The sequence below is a fragment of the Electrona antarctica genome (genome assembly GCF_951216825.1).
Source record: "Electrona antarctica genome assembly, chromosome: 3".
NCBI classification, from domain to species: Eukaryota; Metazoa; Chordata; class Actinopteri; order Myctophiformes; family Myctophidae; genus Electrona; species Electrona antarctica.
The window spans coordinates 55,947,015-55,970,045 of NC_136808.1; the positions used below are offsets into that span (position 1 = coordinate 55,947,015).

At 42.2% G+C, this 23,031-nt stretch overlaps 1 protein-coding gene across 1 annotated transcript; it reads right to left on the reverse strand.

The window, feature by feature from the left end:
- Positions 1–3,190: 3,190 nt before the first annotated feature.
- Positions 3,191–22,352, reverse strand: LOC306919868 (uncharacterized protein). The gene is made up of 14 exons (XM_079496417.1): positions 22,195–22,352; positions 20,865–21,076; positions 17,664–17,789; positions 16,843–16,981; positions 11,833–12,027; positions 10,936–11,563; positions 10,137–10,278; positions 9,910–10,053; positions 9,345–9,403; positions 8,965–9,068; positions 7,073–7,377; positions 6,671–6,767; positions 5,906–6,077; positions 3,191–3,869 (listed from the first exon to the last, which is right to left on the reverse strand). Exons 1-14 carry the CDS (start codon positions 22,312–22,314, stop codon positions 3,733–3,735), a joined length of 2,580 nt encoding a protein of 859 aa, XP_079352543.1. The 5' UTR covers positions 22,315–22,352; the 3' UTR covers positions 3,191–3,732.
- Between the last annotated feature and the right edge of the window lie 679 nt (positions 22,353–23,031).

Sequence of the window (23,031 nt, forward strand, 5' to 3'; positions counted from 1 at the left end):
ACATTGGTCACTTCAGTCTGTCATATTACCCACGCCGAAAGAAAATCATGGGTACAAAAAGCACCTTCTCCAAACAGAGCGACTGCCTATAATGGAGGAGATTGAACAGTATGTTGCAAGCTGCTTTGCCTTACACTTGGACAACCCCATAATCCTCAAGCCTCTGACCACTAGCCTATGTGGACATGGCCCAGGCTGCCAAATATAAAAAAAAATGAGCTGACATTGTTGTGTATAATGGCCTGTACTAATGGTTGATATTTGACTTGTTTAGTAAGGAAAGCTTCCTCTAAACTTGAATCAAAAGCACAGCCAACTTCCAATAGAAAAACCTCTCTGCTGTCAATTATAATGATATCTGGTGTATTTGCAGTTATATTTGCAAATACGGTTGGGTCATTGCATTGAAACATTTCTGGTTTCACACAGGAGGAAAAACAGAGGAATCAAACATAGGTGACACATCTTTGGCAATAATGTTCACAATGCTGTCATGCCTGACTAGTAGTAGTACAGTATATACAGTCCTTTGTAAATATTAGGCCTACAGCCGTTTAATATATAAGACATAGGGGCGGGCTCTATTTTCGTCACCGCTAAACCCCTTATCCCTAAACTTCTTTGTCCTTTTCAATATTTTGAAAAACATTTTTGAATAGTTAAACGTTGTGAGCTAGTAGTTGGCCAGTTGTAGACTGGCCATTTTAACTATTCAAAAATGTTTTGCAAAATAGTAAAAAAAAAAAAGGCAAAGAAGTTTAGGGATAAGGGGTTTAGCGGTGACGAAAATGGAGCCCATAGACTCTATGGTCTGATGCTGTCCATGGTGTAAATGGAGCCCATAGACTCTATGGTCTGATGCTGTCCATGGTGTAGACCAGGGGTGGGCAACTGGCGGCCCGGGGGCCACATGCGGCCCCCACCTTCACTTAATGTGGCCCTCAGGTTAATGTCAGGATACTGATATAATATTGGTTTCAGCTGTTTACAATTCCACAACATGCAAACATGACCCGCTTTAATTACTTCAGTCTAAATTAGTAGCTTCAACACACGTATAATTAAAAGGCATTTGAAATTACATAAAAATGTAAATTTTCAGGATTCCAATTCAAAAATAGTAAAAAATAATTCAACATTTCAATTCGAATATAGCTTATTCGAGGGATGACTTCCGCACACACGGTTCAGTTTTATAGCAGGTGCGTATAGGTCCTGGCAGTACAGCAAACGTTATGAGGAAGGAGGAGAGACCCGCACACTGCCACTTGCTGGTTCAAGAACTTTATTTTAAAGAGTCATATAGCAACATTTCGGCCTTTCGGACTTCTTCAGGCATAGTTTGAGAATAGAATAGAATTCGAATATAGCAAAAATAGCCGATCTACAAGCTCAAAACGCGTCGCAGCGCGACGCGTTTTGAGCTTGTAGATCGGCTACTGTGGTCTATTTTTGCGACGACAGTAGGCTAATATATGGCCCTATAGGGAGTGAGTGTGGAGATATAGTGGCCCTCTCCATCGTCAAAGTTGCCCACCCCTGGTGTAGACAGTGAGGGTCATTGACTCATGATTATTGGGATACCAGATTGATAGATTCAGTTTGGTTGGCAGGCGGCAACACTTGGAGGCGTGCCTTTACTGTGAAGATGAGAATGTCCTCATCAATCGCTGCATTTTTTAGAATTGAGTGGGACACTCAGCTGATTGAAGGCACGCACGCTTCCCTTGCAAATCCACCTGTTGGTGGCGCTATAACAGGCCAATGTGAAAAGGGTGGGATATTTTCCTCAGCCTAGTAGGAAAGTCTGTGAAAGATTTTTGTGGTCCCTAGGACGAACCTCGTCACCAGAGGGGATCGGGCCCTTTGTGGTCCCTAGGACGAACCTCGTCACCAGAGGGGATCGGGCCCTTTGTGGTCCCTAGGACGAACCTCGTCACCAGAGGTGATCGGGCCCTTTGTGGTCCCTAGGACGAACCTCGTCACCAGAGGTGATCGGGCCCTTTGTGGTCCCTAGGACGAACCTAGTCACCAGAGGTGATCGGGCCCTTTGTGGTCCCTAGGACGAACCTCGTCACCAGAGGTGATCGGGCCTTTGCCGCCCTGGCACTTAGACTATGGAATGCTCTACCGGTGCATGTAAGGTTAGCACCATCTGTGCCTGTGTTTAAGTCACTTTTAAAAACTCACCTTTACACAGAATGTTTTTTACCCTTTCTATAGGAGATTGTACATATTCAACTGCTGCTATTTGTCTTCTTTTCCTTTTGTGTTTCTCGTATTCAAACTGCTCTTGATTGTGACTTGCTATATGTTGCTTTTGTTTTTTTTAACCTTAAGCACTTTGGAACCTTGTTTTGAAAGGTGCTATATAAATAAAGTTCATTATCATTATGATTTGAGGCTTTTTGTTCAAAACGGGCCAATCCTGCAAACCAATTAGCCAATTAGGATGGAATCTGAAATATCGGACGGATCCGTCTTGAACACATGAGACGGATAGAGATAGGGAGTAATGATTTGCGGGATTTTTGGACAGAATCTGGAGGAGTAATATAAGAAAAAAAATGTTTTTCAAAAGTCAGCCTCCTGGTGGCGCTATAACAGACCGTTCTGGAAAATTTGGGGCAGAGGTTCATCGTTGGCATCCAGGGAGTGTGTGTGCAAAATTTGACATCTACCGGGTTAACGGAGATTAGCTGTACACAGACGGACGGACGGACGGACACATGAGCACATACAGTACACCAGGGTTCCCCAATAGGCGGCCCCCTTGTGGCCCCTGGAAGATTTTTTTTTTAAAGGGGGGGGGGGGGGGGGGGGGGGGGGGGTTGGGAGGGGGGTCCCAGATATAAATGGCATTAAATGGGGGTCAGTAGCCTATGCATGTCAAACTGGGCATCCTTTTCAAATGGGGTCTTGCCCTGAAAATTAATTTTCAGGGCAAGACCTCGACCTCGCGCGTGCGGACTCGGCCCCCAGCCTGGTACCCTAGTCAAAATATGGCCCTTGAGGAAAATTAATTGGGGAACCCTGCAGTACACACACGGACGGAGTGCAAAAGTCCTCCCCATGCCTTCGGCCTGGTGGAGAAAATAAAAACTATGAACACAGTGACCGCAGACAAGTAGACTAGTAGTAGTAGAAGTAGAAGTAAAAAAACAACAATATCAACATTGTCTCTGTGGGAAGGCATGACAATTTTATATGTATAGCACAATTCAACAAGGCAATTAAATGCTGTGAAACTTGATCTTGCATGGATGACTGAACAAACAGTATAGGTCTTAAACTTCTATTATCAGGAGGAATGTTTCCATTGTCATGCTGCTGAGTAATAATAATCTGCATCAATTATGTACATTCTGTTCATCTGGCTGTGTTTGGCTGCGGTGCATTGGTCTCAGTTTGCACTTCCAATACAGTTATGCATTCATCTACAAAAGATCAAATATTACATGTGTGTGCGCGCGTGCATGTGTGCAAGCGTTGGCAGCCAACAGGCAGGCTACGTTCAATTATACACTGAATATACACTATGCGTAGGCCTATGCAAGTGTATCAATGATGAAACCCAAATATACCAAAGAAAAGAGAGTAAATATTTTCAGCATAAAATAGAACAGTTATAATAACAGCATTATTGGGATTTTTATGATTATAATTATATGTCCCATCATCTAATGATCTGAATGAAAGATTCAGAAAGCTATGAAGATGGATTTTCTGTCCTCATTTGAAGTCAGAGGTTGGTATTGGTTGGTAGTGGACTTTGGACCTCCTGGAACGGTAGATCACCACTCCACACACCAGAACACAGCCAACGATGAAGACCACGTTCATAATCAGGTTGCTGCTCGGACCAGAAGCTAAACAGTAAGTAAAATAACAGGAAACAACAAGCAAGTTACATTTGGTTTATAAATATAGCACTTAAACACAAAGGGCAGTATTATGCGTGTCTTAAGTACCAGGTCTTATTACTTAACTTATGACCTGGAGGCGTGGTCAATGCTGTTTGGCCACTCAGAATAGCCAAATGGCATTGATCACGCCTCCAGGTCTTAAGTTAAGTAATAAGACCTGGTACTTAAGACACGCATAATACTGCCCAAAGTGCCTTACTAACATACAATGAGATTAAAAACAGAAACAAAACAAATTCATCTCAAGCAAGCAGGACAGCAGATATAACAACACAAGCATGGAATCATGTAACATCCGCAAATGCTTGTTTAAATAATTGGTTCTTCTTAAAAATGTCCACAGAGGCTGCAGCTCCCATTGTGGATGAGGCTGAAAGGCTTTATTGTCACCTTTAGTTTTTTTTGTTTAGTGTGGGGAACATGGTTAGGAACAGACCCTGGCCTGTGCAGCAGACCTTATAGAGCGTCGCAGTCCCGCCCCCTACCATGGACCAGGAAATGATTCTCCGTTCATTTTCCTCATAGACATTTCAGAAAGTATTTATTTAAAGACGGTTACGCTGCGGAAAAAGCCAACTCGAGTCGTGACAAATCATGACAACAAACATAATTTTTGGGGCCGAAAAAATAATTAGAAAGAAGAAAAAAACGGCAGGTTACAACATTTATTTTATTATTATTTGTTTGGTCCAAAATATTGTTTGTGTTGTCATGAGTTGTCACGACTCGAGTTGGCTTTGTCCATGGCGTAACCGTCTTTAAATAAATACTTTTGCAAATGTCTATGGGAAAAATGCATTGGGATTAATTTCCTGGTCCATGGTAGGGGCGGGACTGCGACGCTCTATAGGCCCTGGGCACATGTGGCAGTTAAGTATTCCGGGGACTGACGGTCAGTCCCCTGCATGGTCAGTGACTGACCATGCAGAGCTACAGCATACGCGGCCCGTGGGCCACGTACATGCGGCGCCCACCGTCACTTAATGCGGCCTGCAGGTTAATATCGTAATACTGATAATACTATTGATTTCAGCTGTTACAATTCCAAACATGCAAACACGACCTGCGTCTATATTAGTAGCTTAATGACTAGTATTAAAATATATATATATTGTATTATTTTGTACGTCCAAGGTATTTGAATTTAGGTTCATAAAGTTAACATAAGTATAACTAATGCATTTGAAATTAAATCAAAATTATACTTTTCATGAATGGATTCTGTAATCCATTCATGAAAAGTTATAATTCAAAATTAGCAACAAATTATTCAGGATTTCAATTCAAGTAGGTTAATGATGTTGAGCATAGAGGGGCCTGTATAGCCAAAAACATCTTTTTTACAGAGTGATTGAAATGACGTCTAATGGAAGGAGTTCTCATGCTTGCTCTGTTAAATGATGGAAGGAAATGGGTTCTAAAAGAAGTCCAGGTTCGATTGGTGGTTGGGGCTTAGATAAGAGGTGGGAGTAGAGGGGGTTATGCGGCTATGCCTGCCTTGGAGGCATCTCTGAGCCAGTAAAGGGGTCTTTGACTTTTTACTCAGGCCAGTGTCAAATAGCAGCCACCCATAGGTGCTCTTTGACGTTCCACATTTTTGTGGCATAGAAGGAGAACAAATTCATTTTATTTTTTTGTTGTTGAACAGGAGGGACAGGTACACTAAGACAGGTAGCACTAGAAACAATACTGTATTGTAAATTAGATACTTTGGAACTTGGATCCAGCTAATTGAGGTGTCAGTCAAAAAGTACATAATGAATGACTCAACCACACAGTCATTTATGCACACGGTACACACACACACGCACACAGCCGCAGGCGCATGCACGCACGTACGCGCGCACACACACACACACACACACACACACACACACACACACACGTCACACACACACACACACACACACACACACACACACACACACACACACACACACACACACACACACAAACATTCAAACTGTGTCTTACTGTACCTGGGCTGTCAGCAGCTGTGATCAGGCGCAAAGGTCCCTGGGAAATGGAGTGCAGAGCCGTTTGAGCAGCAGCATCTCTTCTGTGGCGGTGATTGGAGTTAATGCATCCTTGAGAGCACCTGGTCCCAGGACTCCCCGTCTCACACAGAATGACGTCGCAGTTGATGTACACCTATATGCACACAAATATATGGTCTATATGTACACCTATATGCACACAAAGATATACACCTATATGTACACCTATATGCACACAAAGATATACACCTATATGTACACAAAGATATGCACACAGAGATATACACCTATATGTACACCTATATGCACACAAAGATATACACCTATATGTACACCTATATGCACACAAAGATATACACCTATATGCACACAAAGATATACACCTATATGTACACAAAGACCTGGTTCTATTCATCACATACTAGAATACAGAATTATCTGTATTTTTTGTTCCTTTGTTCCAGGGACCTCCCAGAAGCAAAGTGTTAAAAACGTTCACTGTGAAAGCATACATTTAAAGATTTGCGCCACATTTTCAAGATAAAAAATAGCAAATCTACAAGCTCGTAGCGCTGTACCCGGTGCCGAGCTACAAGCTTGTAGATCTGCTATTTCTTTAGTAGCTTGTATTTTTCCACTTGCCCCTCGGCTGGCCCTGCCTACCCTGAAGAGCAGATGACAGCTTCTTAGGTATTTGCAACTGGAATTATACAGACTCTCTGTAGCATTCCAAGTCAGAGCAATTACCTCATCATGAGATCCAATGAATTCAAAAGCCTCAATTCCAAATCTGAACTGAGACTTGGGCCCATCGTAGATTTGCACTGTGTTGTCTCTTACACACCTGAACAGGAAACAATAAAACACAGTACTAGTTTATTTATAGTATTGAGACTATACTGTGTTATATAATGTCACAAAGTGAATATCAGTGGTAGTTAGTGCGAGATTTTGCCATAGGGCGTTGCCTTGAACTTGGCACAATGCCACTGCTGACAGTGCATCTGTTTGTTGGCTGCAATGCTGTGGGAATCTTGGCCAAACAAGCCTGGTTTATTCATGGTTGTGTCACACCGGTGTGCAAAAGTATAATGTATGAATCAAGCTTGACTAGAACTACTGTCGGTGATTTGGCGCATGATAAATTACCCATTTTCAATGATGGTGTAGACAATGCGAGAGTTTGGGTTGTCATAGGGCGTGGCCTTGCAGGTCTCCACAAAGAGTTCTGTATTGGGGATGTCAGTGGTCGCCTGGATCTCCATGTAGATCATCTGTTTGAGGTACACCTCCACTGGATATGTGCTGTCATGCTTCTGCTGCCTGAAACGCTCGCTCTCAAAGAATTCAAATTGAAACCCAAAGGTACCAAAACCTTTCTCTGTAAATGCATATGGGTTTTTGTGCCGGTATCCCAGCGTCAGATTGTAATGTTTGGGAAAGACACATGAAAACTCAATCTCAATAAGGTCTCTGGTAATAACTTCAGTGGGGTCGGCAGATGTGATCGCATTCTTGAAGATAAGGTTGTCGCCATCCTCCTGCAGTGCAAGAGATTAAAAGAGGTTAATGTCAAGAGCATGCTTTTGAAATGAATTAGTTGCACTGCTAAAAGCCCCATGCAGACTTCAAATCAAAGCCTGAAACCCTCAGCCAGTAACATGAATGCATGGGACCCGAATGGAAACAAGACCGCAAGGAGACCGCATTGGATCAATGTGCTTTGACTGTACCATGTAGGCCTACTGTTTTGCATTTGTTATGGTCTAATAAAATAATCAATCAATCAATCAAAAAAACATTTAAATTAATACAAAAGTAGCACAGAACAGCGTCAAAATGTTAACCTATTTTATCATTTAAAAAACCTTCACAAATATCAAGCTCAGCTTGTAGTCTAAATGTACTATTTTCACTGTTACCAAATCTTTCACAAATTTGTCAAAGTGTGTTATCACAGACAGTATTACAATTTGAATATGTAATTTATTTGTATAGTACTAATTGCACTGTTATGTTTTTGGTCCGTGCTGCTTATTCAATATTAACTGATTGGCAAAAAGAAATAATGCAAATGATTTTCTTGGAGGGAGGGGCCCTGAATCAGTTTAACTAAACATAGTCATACGTACCTCTAGCGTGGTTCCACAGGTGTTGAGGGACATGACGGCCACCAGGTGGGTGCGATTGGAGAGGGTTGTCAGTTTGCAGGCAGGATCATTGACGTCTCTCAGGTGTAATTGTGCCTCATTGCGTCGGATGGAGTAGGACTTCTCCACTGCCACTTTTATTGTGGTGGCACTGCATTCAACAGTGCAGGTGTCTGGAAACGTGGAAAGTGACACATTTAACACTTGCTGTAGGCCTATTCCTACAGTTATGCCACATTATAATGATAATGATGATAATCTGACAAAGGTAATAGAGCATGCACATGATCCACTCTAGCCCAGGTGGACAAATGGCAGTACAAGATAAATAAATAGAGACCGCAACACTGGTAAGGAATAACTCCAGCTCCACTGGTTTATTAAATTCAACGTTTCGATCACTGAGATCTTCTTCAGGAATCAAAAATTATGATTATCTGATCATCACCTGGTAGATCAGAAAGACGTGGTTGACCCTGGTTCAAACTTTAACTGTCACTGTCTCATGAACTAGCCCACTTAGTCTAACCCAGAGCCATAGAGTAAGACAGAGTTATGCAAACTCCGTTCACTTCATGGGGCCAGTCCAATGGCGGCTCTCCTACATAGGCTTCTATTGAGAATGGGGACAACAACTAGGGACAAGTCCTGGACCGGAAGTAGGCAGAAATGCATTGGACGCAGGCAACAAACCCAGCTTTAATGATCTTAAATCCCTTTATTTTAGATTGTATTGTAGTAATCGTACAACATAAACATTACAGAGACTTTAATTGTTACTACAATACTTTAAAACAGTTGGCATGTTGCACGCATGCCAACTCGGTTGGCATGCGTGCGGTTTCTGCCCCCTCAGTATCGTAACTCTTCTATTAGATGGCTCTGGGCTACGTTGCCTGCTTCATTAAGTCGTAGATGACCTACGTCTCCCTTGAATGAGGCTTTTTCCACCTCTACTGTCATGGCTGTTTCATTGCAAATCACATTGGCTATCACTGAAATAAATTGTAAATAAACAAATAAATACATTTGTTCTGTTGCACCTATCAAAAATACAGTGTATGCAAAAATGGTGGTTACGACCTACATAATGTTATTGAGGGGCACTATCCCCTCCAATGTCTGGCTTTCGGAATTATGTCATATGGCAGCCAAGTCTATGGATTTATTTTGTTTGTTTAGAGCACTTTAAACCGACATTACCAGGGGCCCCTGCGGCCCCTCACTTCACACAAACGTGATTTTGTTTGGTGGATATCAACGAGACTCACCTTGTCCCGGTACCACCTGCACAACAACACACCTCATCTCAGATTGATAGATGAGAGACCTGAAATGAGTGACAAACAACAGATGTGTGTTCAAGGTCAAGGTCTGCCTCTTAGCCAAATGTTTTGAGAACGGATGAAACCTGGTGAGAATGATCAGTAGGCTGCCTCGCGGTCATATAGTTGAAAGATGTAAAATGTCATCAAATTCAATGGTGGTCCGTGGCTCAAATGGACGTGGTTCAAAGGTGGCAGGGAATTAATTAAGTCCCTGCCACCTATACAGGTGGATGCAGTGGGATTTGCAAAACTACATGCAGGAGAGAAGCTAACGCTGTTTTGAAAGGTGCTATATAAATAAAGAGGCTTTATTATTATTATTATTAGCCAGGAATGAGCAGATAGGCAGAGAAGATTAAATAGCCGCTCTGATCAGGTAAAGAGTGCATGTGACTACTAGTCCCCTGAACAGGCACGCTCTGGAGTTGAACTAACTGCGCATTAAGTCAACTCAACTCCCCTCCCAGAGAATCTGTATAGCCTTGGAATGAACGAATGTGAGGCTTACCCATACGATGCCTCAACAACAAAGCAAATGGGGAAGTGTTGTCCCACGTCATCGGGAACAGGAGTCCATCTGAGGACAAACTCGTCTCGTGTGGTCCTGTTCTTAGTGACATTCAACGGTCCACTGAAGACCATATCATAGACTCTGTATAAAAAAAATGAACAGATTTCATCTCGCATGCTTAACATTTTTGTCATAAACGCACTTTCGTTCCACGTTTGTCTTACGTGGAGCGTGTGGCTTGTGCTTTGACTCTGATCTCTGACTCTTTGTTGACTTCAGCTTGGAGTTGCTCTCCGTCCCTGGGTGTTGGATGCAGCAGCCTTGGTAAATATTCTCCCTCTACACACGATGGAGCTGATGGATCAACTGCAATTGAAATGAAAATCATTTGTGACCCTCGACAGTAACATGATAGCTATTACTAATGAGGGATAAATTGAGCTGGTATCACTAACCTTTGACCACAATGGAAACAAGTTTTTGTGAGGAGAGGGGACTTTGATATCAAAGACCAGGGGCCAATCATAGCACTTTTCTGAGCCTAATGTTCACAAAACGCCAGGACACAGACAATCCACTGAATGTTCAAAGTTCCGTTTTTTTTTAGGGGTGTAATACTGTAGGTACACACTACACACTACACACTACACTACACAGTACACTACACAGTAGTCTGACTCTGACAGGAGTCTGATCGGGAGTCAAACCCGCGACACGCTGTCAGGGATTACCGGCGTGCCCAGATGGCTACACAGTAGCCGTCCCGGGCCATAAAATATATTTGTTTTAAATTCAATCAATCAATCAATGCTAAGCGGTCCAGGTTTGTGACGTTAGCACCAGACAGTGGACTCATCTTTCTGTTTTCCAGCAGCTCTCCTCAACGGCCATGCCCCCAGGTGATATTCACTGGGGTCTGGGGAACATTCCAATCATGCACAAAAGTCACATATTACGCATGCATAGTGTTGACTTACCAAGGAAAGAGAAATGTAAAGGAAGTTTGCTGAGAGGAGACGTGACTGCGGGGAGAGTCACTGGTCTGGTGGTTGTATGGGGCCTGCGGGGAACAGTGGTTGTAGCTCTGGTTGTGCTGGTGGGTGGTGTAGTGGTTGGAGCAGTGGGTGGGTTGATAGTTGCTGCAGTGGGAGCAGTGGAACTCCACCACCCCCAAGGGTTCCAAGTAGTTGGAGGAGTTGTGGTCGTTGTTGAAGGTGTAGCAGTGGTTTGCCTCCACCACCAAGGGTTCAAAGTAGTTGGAGGTGGAGTTGTCGTCGTTGTTGAAGGTGGAGCAGTGGAACTCCACCACCCCCAAGGGTTCCAAGTAGTTGGAGTTGGGGTGGTCGTTGTTGAAGGTGGAGCAGTTGTTTGTCTCCACCACCAAGGGTTCCCAGTAGTTGGAGTTGGGGTGGTCGTTTCTACAGGTGTAGCAGTGGATTGTCTCCACCACCAAGGGTTCCCAGTAGTTGGAGTTGGGGTGGTCGTTTCTACAGGTGTAGCAGTGGATTGTCTCCACCACCAAGGGTTCAAAGTAGTTGGAGGTGGAGTTGTCGTCATTGTTGAAGGTGGAGCAGTGGAACTCCACCACCCCCAAGGGTTCCAAGTAGTTGGAGTTGGGGTGGTCGTTGTTGAAGGTGGAGCAGTTGTTTGTCTCCACCACCAAGGGTTCCCAGTAGTTGGAGTTGGGGTGGTCGTTTCAGCAGGTGTAGCAGTGGATTGTCTCCACCACCAAGGGTTCCCAGTAGTTGGAGTTGGGGTGGTCGTTTCAGCAGGTGTAGCAGTGGATTGTCTCCACCACCAAGGGTTCCAAGTAGTTGGAGGTGGAGTTGTCGTCGTTGTTGAAGGTGGAGCAGTGGAACTCCACCACCCCCAAGGGTTCCAAGTAGTTGGAGTTGGGGTGGTCGTTGTTGAAGGTGGAGCAGTTGTTTGTCTCCCCCAAGTTCGGAAGGAACGCCTGAGTCTCCTCCCTGCCCTCGACTGCAGCGGAGACCTGATGGACTGAGATCCATCCGTGTAGGCCAGAGTAATGTGTCGTCTTGGAAAATCCTCGACCACCAACTCAACTGAACGGATGCCAGTGTGTGAAGAGGCGCCATAGTGCAATGTGCAAGAATCCTAAAAGGACAAAGGAGATGACATTTGTAAACGTTTGGCATTTCTGTTCATGATGAGTGGTAGGAGATATCTTCATGTTTTAACAAGTTGGTCATCTTGCCGGCCTGCGTACACTATAGTGCAGTACAATAATGGTTCTAAATGTGGGGTCTGTGGACCGCAAAGGGTCTTAGAGGGGGTTGGGTTTCCCAGTTGAATGATTGATACTGGACCCTTATGGGTACAAAAAAGGATTAGATAGATACAGAATGTTGAGAATAACATTTCCAGTTGGCAGTTTCAAAGGGATCATCTTAGATGTACAGTCCAACACCTGCACATGCAGGTTGGAATGTGTACTAGCCTTGGTATAGGCCTAGGCCTATATGTATTATTTCTGCTTATTTTGTACATTTGCTCTGTGCACAATTTTGCGCTCTGTTACTGATAGATTGCAGATTACTATGAAAACCTGCAAAACCCGTCAGTCATATATGGTCACGCCTCGTGACATCACTCCTCCATACACGGTCACGCCTCGTGACATCACGCCTCGTGACACGTATATGGCCGTCTCCACATATGAAGATCACGACACTGACCTCATCTAACCCTGGATAACCATGCTTGGAGAAGGCTGGATCATCACCTAGATCTGCATATATGGAGCCGGCCAGCAACTCTACATCTGACCTCAAACCCTTAGATCTCCATATATGTAGCAGGCCTGTTCTGACATTCCATATGTTGATCCTCCCCACCCGTCCTTCCTCTTCGATGTCTCCCTTTTGACTGATACCTGTCCATTCAACAGACGGCGAAAACTAGAGTTCTCAACAGGCTCTAAAATTAAGGCCCGGCCTTAACACAGCCGACGCGAATCGCGTATCAATACGTTATCAATTAATCAAACGTCGGGTGCGGATCACGTATCAATACGTTTCAATCACTTTTTTATAGCATACTTTCATTCATCTTTTTACCCACCCGGACAATGAAGAACCATCGCCCTATCATTGCTGCTTAGTCCCGCTCACGTGATCAGAAAAAAAAACCAAAAAAAAAAAAACCCCTCCCCTCCTGAAAACAGGAGGGCGGACCGCTTTACGTGTATAAACCAGTGTAGAATGGCTGCGCCCATGCCGATGTAGCCCGTGTGTGAAAAGAATCAAATTTCACCTAACCTCGCCTCACCAGGCTTTCCTCCACCTATTGGCTTTTATACTCGATTCCCCCCTCCCCTCCTGTTTCTCCTGCAGGAGGAGAGCCTTGCGAGATGGGGGCTCATGTCTCGGAAAAAAACATACGGAACGCTGTTACGCTGCCTAACACATGATCTGCAGATTCTGCACCAGATCGGCAACACACATGGACAGATGCATGTTTACTTCTTCATACTGTAGCGACCAAACGATCCCCGAGCCTACAATACTACGAACTAACAAACGAACCACAGTATCGAGGGGCCGCCATGACAACAGACAGTCTACCGTTGGTGGATCACGTATCGCCATGCAGAGCCGTCATAATCGGAGATCGCTCAGACGTGTGATTGTAACGCTTTTTTATTCATTATAATTGTAGTGATAAGACCGCAATGAACGCGTCGGGGACGTAATCGACCCGGGTGTAATGTATAACGAACTTTTCCGCGACCTAAACCGTGGTGTTGTCATCTGTGGAAGTCATTTTTTCCTTCTCGTCGACATCACAGCCGGGTGACGCTTTTTTTTCCCTCCATCGCCCCCAAGCTGCATGCCCATAGCCTGGCTTGGCCAGCCTCATAGCGGGGATTCACTGAAGATTCTTCCCCGGAGGAAACATCAGTGAACCCTCGCTATGAGTCTGGCCGTGCCAGGCTAGCATGCCCAGGCATGTTCCCCTACACTAGCTTGAAAAACAAAATCAGCTGATGACAACGCGTCTCACCGTTATACTATAGTTCTGAACCGAACGGTGGAATGGGACTTTTTATAGCCGTACGGATCAAGACTTTTGCTGCCCAATGTGCCCATGACCCCCCCCCCCCCCCCCCCCAATGTTACTGCGATCAAAACAATGAAAGCAGTGAGATAGATTAGGCGAGGCGGCAATCATCATCATCATCAAAAAGAAAGCATAGTTATGAAGGTTTATAGTCAGACATTGACAGGCAGATATAACAATAAACACAATAAATATGCTATACATCCTATACACCGAATGAAAGCCCTGAATGTGTACTTTTACGAGGAAAAGAGTAAACATTGATCCCATGTACAGTCTGTCATAAATTGGTTACTGGGTGGATGCACATTGCGCCCACCAGATATAACTGCAGAGAAGACATGGACCCGAACTCAATATTCACAAAATAAGGCCTATAGCGACATATAAATACTATATACCGTATGAAACAGAAGACTCTCTGCTTTCATAAGAAAAAAATCACACCCGTGTGAACTGAGTGGTGTAAGGTTTTATATAGCATGATCAACTGTGGTCTGACGTAATGTCTGACGTAATGAAATCACACAAAATATGTTAAGTAAAAAAAGCTATCATTTTTGATAAATGTATGTATCACACCCGGATGTGATTTCACAACTGGCTTTTTTTGCGCAGAGAAAATGACCACGGTTGCTACGGTCATCCAGTTCACCCGGGTGTGATTTAATTACGTCAGAAATTATTTTGAACATAGCAACCATGGTCATTTTTTTATGCACACAAAAGCCAGTTGTAGGAGTGGTTTACACCACTCAAAAAAACTTCTACTGTAGTAATAATAAAAATCACACCCATGTGAAGTGAGTGGTGCAACTCTGTCCCATATTCTGTTCTCTGCTTATTCAATACAGGTCGCTATATACGGACTGAGGCAGAAAGTCATGTAAACCTTTTATTTACAGTTTGGTCTGTAAACTTCTACTGTAATAATAAAAATCACACCCCTGTGAAGTGAGCGTTGCAACTGTTCTGTACTTATTCACTACAGCTCGCTATATACGGACTGAGGCAGAAAGTCATGTAAACCTTTTATTTACAGTTTGGTCTGTAAACTTCTACTGTAATAATAAAAATCACACCCCTGTGAAGTGAGCGGTGCAACTGTTCTCTACAGTTGCGCGGTGCAACTGTAGAGAGTAAATAAAAGGTTTACATGACTTTCTGCCTCAGTCCGTATATAGCGAGCTGTAGTGAATAAGTACAGAACAGTTGCAACGCTCACTTCACAGGGGTGTGATTTTTATTATTACAGTAGAAGTTTACAGACCAAACTGTAAATAAAAGGTTTACATGACTTTCTGCCTCAGTCCGTATATAGCGACCTGTATTGAATAAGCAGAGAACAGAATATGGGACAGAGTTGCACCACTCACTTCACATGGGTGTGATTTTTATTATTACTACAGTAGAAGTTTTTTTCTTATGAAAGCAGAGAGTCTTCTGTTTCATACGGTATATAGTATTTATATGTCGCTATAGGCCTTATTTTGTGAATATTGAGGAGTTCACGTCCATGTCTTCTCTGAAGTTATCTGGTGGGCACAAGCTGCATTCAATAACCAATTACTGTCTAACTGTACATGGGATCAATGTTTACTATTCAGGGCTTTCATTCGGTGTATAGGATGTATAGGATATTTATTGGGTTCAATTTTATATCTGCCTGTCAATGTCTCTGACTTTAAACCATCCATAACTCTGCTCGCTGTTCAAGATAACCACTTCCAGGCAAATGCAGGTGTTGCAAAAAGGTCAATATCTCCAGAATGGAACATGGTAAAATCAAAATGTATTTTTTAAATTGAAGTGGACAAGTTCAGCTTTCTTTTGATGTATGCGTGTGATTCTCGCTATAAGAGAACATTTTGCTGTGGGCCCCCGAACAAGGCCTTTGTGCAATGTTAAACGGTAGCAACATCCAAATAGGCCTGTCGAGATCTTGTAGCAATCAAAGTGTTAATGGCCAATACAACCTTCATTCCATGTGTTGATCGGTCAGATCAACAGGGCACATGCCAAAGTGAAAGCGCTCGCCCAACAGTCTGCCGTCACCCAGGCGGATGCGTGCGCACGCGACATCGCCCTCAGTGTACTACTGCTATATATTTTATAGGTACATTGAGGTGTATCATGGATGTATTATTGGCTGTTCTGTCATTTGACATGTACAAAGTTATTTGAAGTGTAATTGTTGTTCTGCTCCTTGGCCAGTTCTCACTTGTAAAAGAGATTCAGTCTCAATGTGTTTTCACTGGTTAAATACAATAAATAAAAATAATAAACATTTCCAACCAACATTTTGCTGCTTGTACCTGTGAGTTAGAGACAAATAAACCCTCTATTGATTGTTATGTGCTTCCATTGTTGCTATTGTATTACGATTGTTTTATTTGATGTTGTGTAGAAACAACGTACTGACAGACCTCCAGTAGAAACAACTTACTGACAGACCTCCAGTAGAAACAACCTACTGACAGACCTCCAGTGCAGTAGAAACAACTTACTGACAGACCTCCAGGCGACCTTGAGGCGTTTGGCATTGGTGGAGCAGTATCTCGGAGCATTCAAGACATTGAAATAAACCAAATTCCAGCAGCTGTGACTGATTCCCATAGGGGTGATGCATTTCAATTTCAAGAAATGTGTTAGTAGACACCAAAAAAGGGTATCTTTGAAAAACAAAGAAAATCAGAAAATTGCCAAAATGTTGCTCTTTATTGGGTCGACGTTTCAGTCGATTAGACCTTCATCAGGACAGACAAAATAGACACCAAGACATTTCTTGGTAAGGAATCTCAGTACATCTTAGTATGAACTATGAAATAGAAATTACTCAACCTACAGTACCTGATCCAGGTGAAAGCCTGAGGGTTGAGTGCAGTGGCCACACTCAACAGTATGAGCAGTACCATATCTGCATCGAACCTGGTCGCCATCAGGGTCAAAGGTCATCAGGTTGTATGACCTTGGGCAGTTCACAGGAACTCTAACACAAACATTAACAAGGAGGACAGAGAGTGAATTAATCAGCTCTGTAATGAGTCGATTGCAAAATAAATAAGCAAATAAACATTTTCTAAACATTTCTAAATACAAATCTTTATAACAATTGGTAATTTAACACAAAATTGGAAGATGTTTCACATATGGTAGTCTACCCTAATACATAATACATCATATCATCAGTTCATGGCTACTGGGGAATAATAATATACAATGAGATGTATTTTAAAAACACAAAAAATAGAAGACCTTCACACACTGAAATAATGGTGTCACAAAAGTACACAGCAGCGTACAACAGGTGAAAAGATCCCAATAAATTATGTTAGACAGGGTTGGATTTGCTGGTAATGGTGGAAAAATCCATGGCTCTGCTTTTGGCCTGCACTAATAGCCTACTAAACTAGGCTTCAGTTACAGTTGTTAGTCAAAATGTGTCAATATTCTGACAGCTATGTATACATCCAAAATTATAATATTAATTTAAGCTGATGACCAGAGATTAGTGTATGGCATTTGCCATATACTGTACCATATAGACTTATCATAGGAATGACAGAATGGTACTGTTAGATATAGGGTGTAATTGTATAGTAAAACCTTACCGCAGGAATGATAGAATGGTACTGTTAGATATAGGGTGTAATTGTATAGTAAAACCTTACCGCAGGAATGATAGAATGGTAATATCTGGAGAGCTGTTTGGTTTTCCAGTATCAGACCTTGTTCCCAGATCCACTTCAGTCAGTAGTGACCATGAACTATGGGCAATCCAACAGCAGCTGGCATACCTGGTATATGGAAACAATGAAGGTGTTACGGACTGCTGTCCTTCTGATTATTGTAATTACTGCTGTCCTTCTGATTATTGTAATTACTTGTGCAAGCAAAGCGTGCAAGTAATGTTGTCTGTCCGGTGCTCCGATGCGTATGTCCCGTGGCAGCGCATGACGTAATGCTTAATTTGTGCTTGATATGGCATTGGTGTCAGATTACATACATGTATACATAGGGGCATTACCTTTAATCCACCCGACACTGAAACATATCATTATTACGTCACCATCGAGAGCCAGTTATACCCTGGCATTGGTACATATCTTCATCACGTCATATGCTGCTACGGGACATATGCATCAAATGACCCAAGTAACCACAGTATACTGCTAATCAATTTACAAATTACATATACATATATACATAGAGGCATTTCCTTTAATCCACCTGACACTGAAACATATCTTTATTACGTCACCATCGAGAGCCAGTTATACCCTGGCATTGGTACATATCTTCATCACGCCATATGCTGCTACGGGACATATGCATCAAACGACCCAAGTAACCACAGTATACTGCTAATCAACTTACTTGCGCAAGCAGAATGTGCAAGTAATGTTGTCTGTCCGGTGCTCCGATGCGTATGTCCGTGGCTGCGTATGACGTAATGATTAATTTGTGCTTGATATGGCATTGGTTTCAGATTACATACTGTACATGTATACATAGGGACATTACCTTTAATCCACCCGACACTGAAACATATCATTATTAAATCACCATCTGCGTCATACGCAGCCACGGCATACACATAAAACGACCTTAATTGGTTGTTATTAATTACGTAACCGTTTAAAATGAATTACGATCATTTACAAGGTTCAAAAGGTTCAAGGTTCATTCAAGAGTTGTCAAATAAGGAATATTTTTTTTCAGTCTAACAGATAAACCCAAAGAAGATACTTAAATATAATAGAATCTAATTGGAAGATGGCCTACAATAACATACAGGATGTTCAAACAGTGCTGTGTGACTCTGATCAGCCCATAGTGACAATCAAAGCAGATGGGGTGGGTTATTCTAGGAGCGTGGCAACAATCATGGACATTCGTAAGGAAAGGTGCATATACCAGGAATGTCCCCATGAGGACTGCAAGGACAAGATTGTTGACCTTAAGAATGGAAATTACCGCTGTGAGAAATGTGATATTTGTTTCAACTAATATACTTTTTTCTTTCATCTGATATCCATGTTTTATTTTTCTTTGAGAAACTACAAGTGGATCGATGGGACTGTATTTCTTTTATAGATAGAAGCTTTTGCCATACTTCAAAATACTATTTTTTTACCTCCAAAAGTAGTAGGCTAGGCACTCGACAGAGTGCAGTTCTAGTTACTTGCGCAAGCAGAGCGTGCAAGTAATGTTATCAGTCAGGTGCTATGTGCGTATGTCCCTGACACTGAAACATATCATCATTACGTCACCATCGTCAACCAATTATACCCTGGCGTTGGTACATAATCTTCATCACGATTCACAGAAAGCATACCTGCATGGTCAGCTTCCGTATGTCCGTATGACATCATATCACATGCATTCTAAGGGACATTGGTACATATCTTCATCACGTCATAGACACATGCTTCGTAGCGTGACGGAAAACATACCTGCACGGTCAGCTTGGTGCCAGCATATGACGTCATAACATGTGCTGGCCCCGACATACTGTACGCATCAAACCACCCAGCTGATCACATTATACCACCAACCACTCAGAAAGCTACATATACATACATATAGACATGTACACATATATGGACATATGAGCATATGACGTGATGAATATATGTACCAATGCCAGGGTATAATTGGTTATCGATGGTGACGTAACGATGACGTGTTTCAGAAATTACATATACATACCGGTAGACATAGACATAGGCAAGCTGGAAGGTACGTAGCAAATAGCTAAATCTAATAATTCAAGGCTAAGGCTAAGATTTGAAAGTTTGTAGCGGTCTACAGCACTTGCACGCTCTGTTTGCGCACTAGTAGGCCATTTATGGTGTGCAACAAGCAAGTAGGCACTCGACAGAGTGCAGTTCTAGTTATTATTGTATTTGGTTAATTTGGGAATACGGGTGATAAATTGGAATATGTTTGTATAACTTGTGGCCTGTGTTATATATTGTTCCTTTTGTGTTTCTCTGTAAGGTCATGAATGGAGAGTGTTGGAGAATGAGTGTAGTGCTATGGTGATTGACAGAGTAATGTGAAGGGTTGAGAACAGGTGGCTGTAGATTGACAGGTCCCACCTGGACCTGCCCCTTCTCCCTCATTCGCCTTTCCCATCCACGCCCTGGTTCTCATTGGCTGGGCAATGGCCCTGCTCTCGATAAAGGTGCTCAGTCTGTCCTGACTGCTGTGAGGATGACAGCTGAATTCTGCAGCAGAGACGCCACCCTGCTTGTCCTCCACCCATGTTGCTTTTTCCGTTTTGTTTGCCTTTGTTCGTTAGTTTTGTGAGTTAGTTTGTCTTTGGTTCTTTGAGTAAGTTATATTTTGTTTTGGGTTCATTGAGTTCTCATTAAGTGACCCTTAGCATTTGTTCACTCTGTCTTTATTCAGCTCCTCAGTTATTTATTGTCCAACTTCCCATTGTTACTTATTGTCCTTTTGTATTTCCCTATTTAATGTTACACCGTCCTTTGTGCATCCCGTAAGGGTGTTTATTCACTTTTGTTTTGTGATCTAATTTATTGTATTTTTCTTAGTTACCGGTAGGTTAGGTTTAGTAATTGTATTTTTGTTTCTCATACGGTTAGGGACTTTTAGTTAGGGTTAATTTTATTTCTTAGGTAGCAAGTTTTCTATAATGTAAACTGACACCCTGAAGCCATTATGCACTTTTTAATTAATCCCTGTCCAAAGAAAAAAGGAGAGATAATAAAACAAATCATCTTTTGTAAAAGCTGTCTCCTCATTATTATGTTGTTTCCCCCTACCCTAGATGGGGGGTCGTAACAGAAGGTACAAAAATAAGAGGCATGAAGAAAATACATAATTTGGGTGAAATAACTCACCTTATTTGAAAAGGTTTGTTACTTGCGACATTTGTTGTTACCACCGTTTCACTTTCAGTCCATGCCGTGCGATGACGGCTCACTGCGCTAGTGCCACTGTCGATTGTGCCTTTGTGAGTAACTGATGAGTTACCACAGTTACCACTGTGACAACGATTGTGAAGAGGACTGATAAAACTTCCATCAAATGTTGTTCTATAGCGGTTCACCACCTGTGGAAGAAAATCCAAAGGTCATAATATTATGAAGTCTTGCATAACAAGTTCAAAACTTTTAATCCCTATCCGAGTGGCTCAGATTTGGAATTTGGGTTGTTCAAAATCTGAACAGGATTGGTGATAGCTTTGACATCCGATAATATCAAGAAATCAAATAAAAGCTTTAATCTGGATCAAATCGTGTGTGTGTGTGTGTGTGTGTGTGCGCGTGCGGGGTCATGGCCATTGAGTCCATATGATTAATTTCTGAAATCCGTGAAAATATGATTGAGACATGACTGTAAGGAAATGTTCGTTCTACCACAACATTTATAATTTATTATGATTTCATATCAATTTTACTGGACTCAGAAGGTGAGTTAATCAAAAACAGAACTAATAAATAAACACTAAACAAATAAACGATGACAATAGATCGATAAATTGTTGTAAATAGTGTCAAAGAAGATAAATGGGTTATTATTGCTATAGGTGGATCATACTGTACATCTCAACATCCTATAATTTATATAGCACTTTTCTACTCAGCCGCTTTACATGGAACATTTTAAATAAGTATTAATTAAGTCCCATAGATTCCCAAACATGTAGCCTACCTATAAATTGCGTCTTAGTTTGCATTAATAGAAGCATATCATCCAGACAAGCAGAACCATGCAGATTAATATTAGTTCTGGAACAGTAGGTTTTCAACCAGTGGTCCTTGAGGGGGTTCCAGGTGGTCCCCAGCTAAATGATGGAGAGTTGGTAACCAAATGGACCCTTATAGATCTTTAACTCTTGAGAGCATAAAATGAAACCAAAGGTGCATTAAGTAATTTACAAGAAGTCTACACAATTAGAGAATGCAGAATAGTTTTTTTTTTTTTATCAATGCTTGCCTGTTATCTCTCCTATGGTACCAACATCAATACAGCATGGAATTGTGGACATAATCTTGTCCAAGGACAACAAAATATTAAGTTTTAGGTCTGAGAGGCTAAATCTCATCAGGTGGTCCATGGCTCAAATACCCAATAGATAAATAATGGGCCTTGATATGAAAAGGGTTGAAAACCACTGCTCTAGAACATTGACTGAATTATTATAGTCAGGTTAAAATGTGCACTCACCCTGAACGTCCCATCTGGGTTTCTTCCCCTGGCAGTGAAGGAACTGCTGCCACCGTAGAAGTGTGATGCACTGGCCAGTGATGCCATCAGGACCAGCATCACCAGAGTGCCAGAAGCCATGGTGCCAACTGACTCTCTGTTCCACAAAGCAGATGTGCTCAGGCAACCGTGTGCAACAGTTATATAAGAAATACATACATACAAAAATATATTGTGCTCCACTTAGCAAAACTGGTTTGTCAGGGATTTACTGTAACATAATTATCTCGTTCTCACATCTATCACGCACACACGCACGCACACTACACACACATTTCATTATTTGAGTCCACATTTATAAATACATTATCAAGGGCACAAATATTTTCAGTTGCTTCTGATATCGCACACACTGGAAACATCATGTGTCTCAGTGCTTGAGTCCAAACAAGCCCTTAATGTACAGAATATAGGCAACGCATGAAGTTATTCACAGCCAACATTGGTCACTTCAGTCTGTCATATTACCCACGGCGAAAGAAAATCATGGGTACAAAAAGCACCTTCTCCAAACAGACCGACTGCCTATAATGGAGGAGATTGAACAGTATGTTGCAAGCTGCTTTGCCTTACACTTGGACAACCCCATAATCCTCAAGCCTCTGACCACTAGCCTATGTGGACATGGCCCAGGCTGCCAAATATAAAAAAAATGAGCTGACATTGTTTTGTATAATGGCCTGTAGTACTAATGGTTGATATTTGACTTGTTTAGTAAGGAAAGCTTCCTCTAAACTTGAATCAAAAGCACAGCCAACTTCCAATAGAAAAACCTCTCTGCTGTCAATTATAATGATA